Raw genomic sequence first — 12,316 nt, 5'->3', positions numbered from 1 at the left:
AATAAAGTAAAATGTCATCTGCATACAATGATATTACATGTTGATCTCCACCAATCTCTATGCCCAGGATTGAGCCATGAGTTCTAATTACTGATGCTAATTGATTCAGAGATCTGTCCATTTGTTTGTATAGATGTTTTGGGGGATTTGTACAATAGCTCAATCCAGGAAATAAATAACGGACCAAAATCAAACTTTATTAAGACAGTCACCAAATATGCCCATTCCACCCTATCGAATGCTTTTTTTAGCAGCTATTGATACTGCCACTTTTGGAGCATTCAAGTTCTTGGTATGATGGATTATATTGAAAAAATGGCAGAGATTGTCTGAAGATATCCTGTTCTGTATAAACTACGGTTTGATCTGAGTGAATCAACTTTTGTGTTACTGTTTCTATGCGAAAAGCCAATACTTTACCAATGATTTTGTAATCCACATTCATGAATGGCGGAAAGATCCGCATGACAATCGATCCTTATCTTTCTTTTTAAGTAGGGTGATTGTAGCCAAACATAGTGACTGGGGAAGTACATTTTTCTCTAGAGCTGCTGTGAGCATAAGTAACATAGGCTTTAGTAATTTGGAATGGAAGTGTCTATACATTTCACTGGGAATCCATAATTACCAGGAGATTTCCTATTTTGTAGATTATTGATGGACTCCAACAATTCACCTGGGGTAATGTTTCTATCCATATTCATTTTCTCAGGTTCACTTATAATTAAAATGGCCTTATTAAGAAAATTGTATATATCCTCCTTTTAACTTTTGTTAAAAGGAGGATACAGTTTGTGATCAAATATTTTAAATACTGAGTTGATTTCAGAAGGATCGATTATTATGCTACCATCTGGGGTTTGAATGCTATGGATGGTACAGTATGTTTCTCTTCCTCTTTCTTAATTTACCAAGCAAGTATTTTCCCTGCACTTTCACCTTGCTCAACATATTGTTTCTAGGATTTCATGGAAGCAATCTCTGCAGATCAGGTGTTTATTGTGTTACATTCGAGCTTCAAAGTGTTCAACTGTTGAAGGGTGTTAGCATTTCTATCTAAACTGTGTTTTGTTGAAGGGTGTTAGCATTTCTATCTAAACTGTGTTTTGTTGAAGGGTGTTAGCATTTCTATCTAAACTGTGTTTTCCTTCTAAGCCGTGGATTTTCTGTTCTAGTATTTCTAATTCTTTATGGGTATTATTTTTCTTACGTGAAAGGTAAGACATGATACAACCTCTTGTATATGCTTTAAGAGCTTCTCAGATGGGAGTTGGGAGTACTTCATTACTTAAATGTATTTCCAAAAACATGTACAGTACCAGTCAAAAGTTTGGACACACCTACTCATTCAAGGGTTTTTCTTATTTTTACATTGTAGAATAATAGTGAAGACATTCAAACTATGAAATAACACATATGGAATCATGTAGTAACCGAAAAAGTGTTAAACAAATCAAAATATATTATATATTTGAGATTCTTTAAATAGCCACCCTTTGCCTTGATGACAGCTTTGCGCACTCTTGGCATTCTCTCAACCAGCTTCACCTGGAATGCTTTTTCAACAGTCTTGAAGGAGTTCCCACATATGCTGAGCACTTGTTGGATGCTTTTCCTTCACTCTGCCGTCCGACTCATCCCAAACCATCTCAATTGGGTTGTGGTCAGGGGATTGTGGAGGCCAGGTCATCTGATGCAGCACTCCATCACTCTCCTTCTTGGTAACATAGCCCTTACACAGCCTGGAGGTGTGTTGGGTCATTGTCCTGTTGAAAAACAAATGATACTCCCACTAAGCCCAAACCAGATGGGATGGTGTATCGCTGCAGAATGCTGTGGTAGCCATGCTGGTTAAGTGTGCCTTGAATTCTAAATAAATCACAGACAGTGTCACCAGCAAAGCACCCCCACACCATAACACCTCCTCCTCCATGCTTTACGGTGGGAACTACACATGCGGCGATCATCCGTTCACCCACATCGTGTCTCACAAAGACACAGCGGTTGGAACCAAAAATCTCCAATTTGGACTCCAGACCAAATAACACATTTCCACCGGTATAACGTCCATTAGTCGTGTTTCTTGGCCCAAGCAGGTCTCTTCATCTTATTGGTGTCCTTTAGTAGTGGTTTCTTTGCAGCAATTCGACCTTGAAGGCATGATTCACACAGTCCCCTCTGAACAGTTGACGTTAAGATGTGTCTCAATTTTCCGTATTTGCTGACCTTCATGTCTTAAAGTAATGATGGACTGTTGTTTCTCTTTGCTTATTTGAGCTGTTCTTGCCAAATATGGACTTGGTCTTTTACCAAATAGGGCTATCTTCTGTATATCCCCCCCCCCCCCCCCCCCCTTCATTGTCACAACACAACTGATTGGCTCAAATGCATTAAGGAACTAATTCCACAAATTAACTTTTAAGAAGGCACACCTGTTAATTGAAATGCATTCCAGGTGACTACCTCATGAAGCTGGTTGAGAGAATGCCAAGAGTGTGCAAAGCTGTCATCAAGGCAAAGGGTGGCTGTTTGAAAAATCTCAAATATAAAATATATTTGTTTAACACTTTGTTGGTTACTACATGATTCCATATGTGTTATTTCATAGTTTTGATGTATTCACTATTATTCTGCAATGTAAAAAATAGTACAAATAAAGAAAAACCCTTGAATGAGTAGGTGTGTCCAAACCTTTGACTGGTTGTGTAATAAATATATTATTATTATGATCATCATTATGATTATAATTAAGGAGTCCTGTCTAAGGCTGGTTCTACCTTCTGAGATAGATGAGACCCTTCTAAAGTATATATGAATAATTTGTCCTGGCCAGCGTGATAGGCCTACCTCTTGTTTTCCAAAGGAAAGGAATAGGTTATCCCTCTCAGGGTCAATAACATGAGAAAAACAGCATATAAAGCACTTGCCATCACTGTGTTAATTGTGAATAAAATGAATTTGATTATTTAGGCATTAGGGATCATTATAGTATATTAAATAGAACAATGTGTTAAAACTCTCCATATAATTCTCCAATTAAATAAATGCAAACAGATGTAGGCCTATAACCACTGGAGTAGCCTACAGTTCCGTTGTACTGCACACAACCACATGTGGGGCTCACTCGTCTTAACCCACCGGGGGACAGAGCGGGCGGATCACTAAGAGCAGGGTGGTATAATGACTTGTAACATCAATGCAACATCCGTCCGCTCTGGGCACTGGTAAAGGCAAAGCGAGTGCCATTTATTCACTTGTTTTTCCAGAGTTTATCAGCTACATGTTCAGTTGGCCTAGCTATATTTCATGTACATTCCACATTGGGATTCAGTTAATGAATTCATTTCAATATAATTGTCCAACAAAGAGCTGAAAATAATGATTGAAAGGTGCATAATTGTGGGCTTCGTGCACATAGCCTGCTTGTTTGTCACTCTCTTTTATAAACTCAGCAATTGTCCATGTTTCTTCAAAATTCATTCAACCAAAACATTAACATTATTCAGTGCACTTTCTATGGGAGAATGAAAAAGGAAAGGATAGTCAACACGTGATGATATCATGTTGCCCACATTGATAAGACATTTTTCAATTCATATATCAATTTTCCCGTTATGATGCCTTAATTCGGGCAACAGTAAATTAAATGTTTTAAAAAGAAGGAAGGAAGAGAGCAACGGAAATAAAAGTACTGTGTGTTTACAATTTCAGCTTCTTAGGATGTATGACATTTCATCTCTCCCAGTCTTTTTTCACATATGGGCCATTTAATTTATTCCCACCCACTCAGGCTTTTATAGCCTATCGGCTGGGGAGCATTCAAAAATAATTGTCCAGATTATAGCAATCATCATGTGTCTTGTTCACTTGTTATTTAAATAAATAGTTGATGGCTATAGCCTACCAATTAATGGTTTGCCATTTCTGCTGCATAGTCAATAGTCATTAAAATGTTATTCATTTACAGTGGGGAAAAAAAGTATTTAGTCAGCCACCAATTGTGCAAGTTCTCCCATTTAAAAAGATGAGAGAGGCCTGTAATTTTCATCATAGGTACACGTCAACTATGACAGACAAATTGAGAGAAAAACAATCCAGAAAATCACATTGTAGGATTTTTTATGAATTTATTTGCAAATTATAGTGGAAAATAAGTATTTGGTCACCTACAAACAAGCAAGATTTCTGGCTCTCACAGACCTGTAACTTCTTCTTTAAGAGGCTCCTCTGTCCTCCACTCGTTACCTGTATTAATGGCACCTGTTTGAACTTGTTATCAGTATAAAAGACACCTGTCCACAACCTCAAACAGTCACACTCCAAACTCCACTATGGCCAAGACCAAAGAGCTGTCAAAGGACACCAGAAACAAAATTGTAGACCTGCACCAGGCTGGGAAGACTGAATCTGCAATAGGTAAGCAGCTTGGTTTGAAGAAATCAACTGTGGGAGCAATTATTAGGAAATGGAAGACATACAAGACCACTGATAATCTCCCTCGATCTGGGGCTCCACGCAAGTTCTCACCCCGTGGGGTCAAAATGATCACAAGAACGGTGAGCAAAAATCCCAGAACCACACGGGGGGACCTAGTGGATGACCTGCAGAGAGCTGGGACCAAAATAACAAAGCCTACCATCAGTAACACACTACGCCGCCAGGGACTCAAATCCTGCAGTGCCAGACGTGTCCCCCTGCTTAAGCCAGTACATGTCCAGGCCCGTCTGAAGTTTACTAGAGTGCATTTGGATGATCCAGAAGAGGATTGGGAGAATGTCATATGGTCAGATGAAACCAAAATAGAACTTTTTGGTAAAAACTCAACTCGTCGTGTTTGGAGGACAAAGAATGCTGAGTTGCATCCAAAGAACACCATACCTACTGTGAAGCATGGGGGTGGAAACATCATGCTTTGGGGCTGTTTTTCTGCAAAGGGACCAGGACGACTGATCCGTGTAAAGGAAAGAATGAATGGGGCCATGTATCGTGAGATTTTGAGTGAAACCCTCCTTCCATCAGCAAGGGCATTGAAGATGAAACGTGGCTGGGTCTTTCAGCATGACAATGATCCCAAACACACCGCCCGGGCAACGAAGGAGTGGCTTTGTAAGAAGCATTTCAAGGTCCTGGAGTGGCCTAGCCAGTCTCCAGATCTCAACCCCATAGAAAATCTTTGGAGGGAGTTGAAAGTCTGTGTTGCCCAGCGACAGCCCCAAAACATCACTGCTCTAGACGAGATCTGCATGGAGAAATGGGCCAAAATACCAGCAACAGTGTGTGAAAACCTTGTGAAGACTTACAGAAAACGTTTGACCTGTGTCATTGCCAACAAAGGGTATATAACAAAGTATTGAAACTTTTGTTATTGACCAAATACTTATTTTCCACCATAATTTGCAAATAAATTCATAAAAAATCCTACAATGTGATTTTCTGGAGAAAAAAAATCTCATTTTGTCTGTCATAGTTGACGTGTACCTATGATGAAAATTACAGGCCTCTCTCATCTTTTTAAGTGGGAGAACTTGCACAATTGGTGGCTGACTAAATACTTTTTTCCCCCACTGTAGACAGATCGCCTGAGTGGTGCTGTGATTGTCTTTCCAATAGGCATGTGAGTGAAGGCATTAACAACACATACCTTTCTCTTTTGTGTCTTTGATGTGGTGGGATGTAACAGTCCATCGTTCACCTCTTTTCAGTAGCCTAAAAAGTTCAATAGTCCAGTGCCCCATCTGTCGTACATCTTCTGTTGAGAGGCTGTCCTGTAGTCCATACATTTCATTCATTGCCATTTCCACTGTTCTCCTTGTCCAGGTTATCCAGGAATCGGGTAGCTTCTTTTGCTGATTTCAGGGTGATGTGTCACCTCTCGGGCCGCCTGTTCGATGTGCTCGTTCAATTGTGGGAGCCCGTGTGACGTTCTTCTGGCCCAGTAGTTCTGGTATTACCTTTTCCAGGAATTCTTCCATTTCGGTTGTTACATGGCTTTCGGGGAAATATACGGAACGAAGATTTGAACAGCGACTGAAGTCCTCCATCCCGTTTTATCTTTCATTAAGCCCCGTAATTATGTATTTTTGTTCATCCACGGTTTTCTGGATCTTTTCCAGTGCGATTTTCTCCATAGTTAACCCGGTTTCAGCCTTCGCCACGCGTTTGCCAGGTCAGTCATATCAGTGTAGATTTTTTGACATCATCTGATATTTTCTTCATCTGCTTGGACAGTTTCTCATTGCCAGTTCGAATTTCTATTAGTAGTATCTCTAAACTCACTTTAGTCGGTTCTTCAGCTACTTGGTCAATGGTCGCGTTGTTTCACTGTATTTGTTTGTCTCCACTTCTTGATCTAGTATTTGCCATAACATGTAGTTGCCAACATAACGTTTCAGTTATTTCTTGACTTTAGAGTCGAGTTATTTTCTATTTAAGAGGCATGCCAAACGGGAATGCCAAACGGATCACCTAGACCTGACTACCTCACGGTCTTATACCAAAAACATAGCCCTCAGTTGTATCGGATTGTTAAAAGAAATTGTGTCATAGATTAATCTGTAGGGGTGGCATCTTGTCTATCAGACCAGAGAGATGAATGGATGTGATCTGTCACAAAGCACACAGCTCATATGTCAACATGAGACAGAGCTGGGAGAATAGTGGCATGTACTGTAAGACCTCCATTATACCACAGTCCATCAGCCTGAGACCACACCATGCCATCTGTCACACAGCAGCAAACACACAGGGAGCCAGCATCCACACACACACATTAGACAATATAAAACAACAGAAAGCATCATACTGGGACAGTGTAGAGAGGAGGCTTCAGTATATGAACTCTGACACACTACACCTCTGGTAAAGATCTCATAATGGTAACACAGGCTAGCCGTGTCTTACCGCTTATGCGGGAGACGGTCCAGTTGCGTCGGACGCTAGGGGGGTAGGAAGGCAGCTCGAACACAAAAGGCCCCACGTGGGGGTCAGCGTCGGCGTCGGAGGCTGTGATGTTGACCCTGGAGCGGGGGCTGGCGCGTTCACACACCTGGGCCTCCTTGGGCATCAGCACTGGAGCGTTGTCATTCACATCTATCAGATGGATCTGTAGAGTACCTGTCCCACTGGCTGGGGGAGAGCCTGAGAGAGGGGGAAGGGGGTGGGAGAGGAGGGCGGAGGAGAGAAAGAGGAAAAAGAGAGACAGATGGGGGGAGGGGGGAGGAGAGAAATATAGAGGGAAGAAAGTGAGAGAAATGTAATCAATTCGAGGAAGAGGGTAACTTCATGCATATACAGTACCTAAAAACCACTTTCATCTGAAGAGGAGAAATATAATAAAAATAGAAGACAGCAAAGGGACAGAGGGATGGGAAATGAAGGAGCTGAGAGAATATTGAGGGAGGGTTTGAGAGTGATGGAAGAATACAGCATGCATTTATTGTGAATGCTCCCAGTGATGACAGCCATAACAAATGAAACGGCACATAAATATTTCACTCTGTGTGAGTCTGGAGCTCAGCACTCTCAGAGGACACAGTTATGAAATGACTTTACTGGAAAGCACCACATATCTCCCTCACACAGCACACAGGGGCTGTTGTTAAAATGAGGAGAAACACACCCTAACCTACAATATGCTATGACAACAAACACATCCTAATGTACAGTCAGACTCTGACCCTATGACAACACACCCTAACCTACAATATGCTATGACAACAAACACATCCTAATGTACAGTCAGACTCTGACCCTATGACAACACTCCCTAACCTACAATATACTATGACAACAAACACATCCTAATGTACAGTCAGACTCTGACGCTATGACAACACACCCTAACCTACAGTCCGTGACAAAAAGACTAACAGCCTTGTATAGCTGACTGATTACCATGGAGTATTTTCTGCTAAGTAACGGATGCTGCACTCTCTGCATGAATGCAGTTCACCCAAGCTCATCACACTGAGGAGATCCAACTGTTTCTTCTATTAGAGAATAATGCAGTGCATGACTTACAGCTACAGTATGTAAAGGTCTACTGCCTCAGCACAGCAGAGCACCCCCATCGACTGCTTGTCTGTAACGATTGGCTTGGCGCTTTGTTGAGCTCCCTCCTTGGTGGAGCAGAATAAATAAAAGCAAAACTCAATCAAAGTGGAATATATCCCTGTGTCGACTGGTGTTTGAAATCAATAGACAGTCAACAGCTTGTTGGCCTAAACTCTGCACGCTCGAGGGCAACCCACCTCATTCCTGCAATCCAATCCTTCATATCTCTGTTGTACAAAACCACCTGGGCCCTCCCTGTCAAACACAGAGCACTAACCTCTATTTGTAATGGTTTGGGTCGATTGGTTTTAGAGTACTTCACCGATCGCTACAGCAGCTTTGAGAGCACGCACCTGTGGCACATTTAGACAGATATTTAACTTCTCTCCCAAGTACACAAGGGATGCATTGAGCAGGCAACACACACACACACACAAACACACACACACTCACTTCCCAGACTTACCATTGTCGGCAGCCAGGAAGGTGGCCTCATATATGTTGTTCCTGACGTACATGGACTCCCTGTCCAGCACAGCCATGGTGGTGATCTGACCGTTGGTCCTGTTGATCCTCAGCCAGTTAGCTGGGTCAGACAGCTTTGAGTACCTGGAGACACACAGTAGAAACTATTACAACATATCTAATCCCATAGTGATAACCAATGTTACCTCTCATTTTTTTCGGCACTGAGCAAATTTCAGGTCTGCTGAGCGCAAACTTGAACGTTGTGAAAATTCTGTACAACTTCCAGCGCGCGTTTCCTGTGAACACTGAGGCTGTACCCGCTTTAAGTTACAGTTTTAACAGTGGCCAAGTAAACTACTGTGGCTATTTGATCATAATGTAGGCATACCAGAGTGGCCTACCATAAAAAACAATGGAGAAAAAACATCCCATAACAATTTAACATGAAAATAGCTGTTCTATCATTCAGCCTGCAGTAGCAGTCAATGTGTGGTGTTCAATGTAGGCCTACATTCCATTAGACCTTTGAAAAAAACATGCAGGGCTTGACATTAACCTGCTTATCCACTTGTCCTTCAGACAAGGAGGTGACTGGAAATGTTTTTGTGTTGTTTGATGCAAGAAACCACTTTACAACATAAAATGCATTACTATTCCCATACCATTATTACAGAGAATCAGACAAATTATGCTAACCTCTGCCTATTGGCTACTTTGCTTATTCAAGCCAGTCTCAAAATACAACACTTTTTCAAAGATGTCTAGAAATGTATGTTTTGTGCTCTTGTAGGAAGCAATCCCTCCCCTATAGCTGACTACAAATGACTATAACTGGGCTAATAACTCACTAACTAGCAAAGGATATTAACAACATTTGCACACGTGGCTACATGCAGCTCTTGCTTTGATCTCAAAACAAGCGCATCTACTCACGACCACAGCTGTAAACACAGTCCAGTTCAAAGTAAATGGCACAGGTCCATATATGGCAATGGTCTATTTGCATATAGGCCTACTGCAGCTCTGATTGGTTATGCCGCACCGGTCTGTGTAGAGTACTGGCTGAGTCATGCACAATAGAATCCTACTCCGATGTGTTCGGCCTACAACAAAATCTCTTGCATAGTTTGTTTTGTTTCGGTATGTTGCATTGAAAGTGGCTAATATTGCGTTGATTCGATCACAATTGCCAGAGTAAAGGGAAACGTTGATAGTGTTAACTAATAGGGAGAAATCTAGAAAGTTGAGTGAAGTTCAATCTCGTGCTTCTCTCATGGGTCTGATAGTTCTTCTGCGCTCTGCACGGCTGTCCCGGGGAGCTGCAAGGCAGTCTTGGGTCTACTGCGCGCCCCCGCACGTGTGCAGATTAGAGGGAACATGGGTGATAACACCTTAATATATCATAGAAGTGGAATCAGCGAATACCCTGTATTTAATCTTAACTTCCATATAGGATCAGGAGTTTAACATTGCAAACATCTCCCCTGCATCAGGAAGCAGTATGGTATTCTTGCAGCTTGGTTTTGTCAAGTAAACAGTTGACAGCTAAATAGAGTAAACTGATGCAAATGAAATGCAATTTGCAGAAAGGAAACAAATGAATATTTAAGTGGAGAGGTTAATTACAGGGAAAGGAGCTAACCTTCATGCAGGTAACACTGCCACGCGAATGCAACTCAAGGTGTTCCTAATGTTTGGTATACTCAGTGTATCTCTTCTCAATAAAACAATGTAAATCAATGTGATTACTCAGTTAAAATGTGTTTCTCACTGTGTGGAGAGATGGAGAGATATATAGTGCATTCGGAAAGTATTCATACCCCTTGACTTTTTTTACATTTTGTTACGTTACAGCCTTATTCTAAAATTGATTAAAAAATAAATAATTATCATCAATCTACACACAATACCCCATAATATGATAAAACTAAAACTGGTTTTTAGACATTTTTGCAAAAGTATTACAAATAAAAAACGGAAATATGACATTTACATAAGTATTCAGACCCTTTACTCAGTCATTTGTTGAAGCACCTTTTGCAGCAATTACAGCCTCAAGTCTTCTTGGGTATGACGCTACAAGCTTGGCACACCTGTATTTGGGGAGTTCTTCCCATTCTTCTCTGCAGATCCTCTCAAGCTATCAAGCTCTGTCAGGTTGGATGGGGAGCTGCTGCACAGCTATTTTCAGGTCTCTCCAGAGATGTCCGATCGGGTTCGAATCCGGGCTCTGGCTGGGCCACTCAAGGACATTCAGAAACTTGTCCTGAAGCCACTCCTGCATTGTCTTGGCTGTGTGCTTAGGGTCGTTGTCCTGTTGGAAGGTGAACCTTCGTCCCAGAGAATCTTGTTTCTCATGGTCTGAGAGTCTTTAGGTGCCTTTTGGCAAACTCGCTGTCGTGTGCTTTTTACTGAGTAGCTTCCGTCTGGCCACTCTACCACAAAGGCCTGATTGGTGGAGTGCTGCAGAGATGGTTGTCCTTCTGGAAGGTTCTCCCATCTCCACAGAGGAACTCTACAGCTGACCAATGGGTTCCCTGAACAAGGCCCTTCTACCTCGATTGCTCAGTTTGTACGGGTGGCCAGATCTAGGAAGAGTCTTGGTGGTTCCAAACTTCTTCCATTTAAGAATGATGGAGGCCACTGTGTTCTTGGAGATCTTCAATGCTGCAGAAATGTTTTGGTACCCTTCCCCAGATCTGTGCCTCGAAGCTCTACGGACAATTCCTTCTGACATGCACTGTCAACTGTGGGACCTTATATTTCCAAATCATGTCCAATCAATTGAATTTACCACAGGTGGACTCCAATCAAGTTGTTGAAACATCTCAATAATGATCAAAGGAAACAGGATGCACCCGAGCTCAATTTCGAGTCTCATAGCAAAGGGTCTGAATACCTATGTAAATAAGGTATTTCTGTTTTTGATTTTCTATACATTTGCAAACGTTTCTAACAGCCTGTTTTTGCTTTGTCATTATGGGGTATTGTGTGTAGATTGCTGAGAACATGTTTTTATTTAATCCATTTTAGAATAAGGCTGTAACGTAACAAAATGTGGAAAAAGTCAAGGGGTCTGAATACTTTCCAAAGGCACTGTATATATATATAGAGAGACAGAGGTATAGAGAGATCAGATGCCTGGTGGGATGAGGTTTGATGTTGCTGCTGATGATGATGAGAATAGGTCTAATTAGAGAACACGCTGGAGGATCACACAAGTTAGCAAGTGCCAACGAGATGTGTGGGAGATAATAGCAGCTAAGCAGCTAAATCTCCCCTTAATGAAACACTCTGCCACATTTGGACTCCAAGGGATGGAGGGAGGTAAAGACGAACAGAGATATCGAGGTATCGATGTGGTGCTCCGTCATGGGGAAATCAACAACAGATAAATTGTTGTAACAAGTAGTAACAAGAAAATGAGAGTTAGAAAGTCACGCCAACAGACTTTGGTGTCAGTTTGGATTTGATGTCCATTGGCAGGTGAAACAGAGGTCTCTAGTTGTTGTGAGAGGCTCTGTCATCTCTCCCCATGCCACGGTGGCAGCCCGGGGGCACTCACGCCTCTCTCTGACACCCAGCTGGCAGAGACTGGCACATGGAGAAGGGCACACAGCTGGTGGTGCAGTTCTACGATCCATCCATGCACGCTACCACTTCCCCCAAGTCTGACAGTCAAACTAGCTGGCAAATCAGACCCTGTCTACCCCTTTTCTCTCCTCTCTCCTCTCCACTGCTCTCCTCTCCTCTTCCTCCCCCTCCACATGAGAAAGCAGGCGGGAGGAGGGATGGG

The 12,316-nt window shown here is 42.0% G+C and overlaps 1 protein-coding gene across 1 annotated transcript in view; it reads right to left on the bottom strand.

Annotated features, from left to right (window-relative positions):
- LOC311133961 (cadherin-4-like) overlaps positions 1–12,316 on the bottom strand; it is a gene marked incomplete at both ends in the record, with an annotated part of 66,008 nt that overhangs the window by 4,270 nt on the left and 49,422 nt on the right. Inside the window, 2 exons of the mRNA XM_084167590.1 lie at positions 6,901–7,137; positions 8,519–8,661. Coding sequence (XP_084023716.1) covers positions 6,901–7,137; positions 8,519–8,661 — 380 coding nt within the window. The remainder of the gene's footprint in view (positions 1–6,900; positions 7,138–8,518; positions 8,662–12,316) is intronic.

The sequence above is a fragment of the Coregonus lavaretus genome (assembly GCF_964263955.1).
Source record: "Coregonus lavaretus genome assembly, chromosome: 8".
Classification (NCBI taxonomy): Eukaryota; Metazoa; Chordata; class Actinopteri; order Salmoniformes; family Salmonidae; genus Coregonus; species Coregonus lavaretus.
Note: the sequence above shows the minus strand (reverse complement) of the source record. Positions and strands in the feature narration are given on the sequence as shown.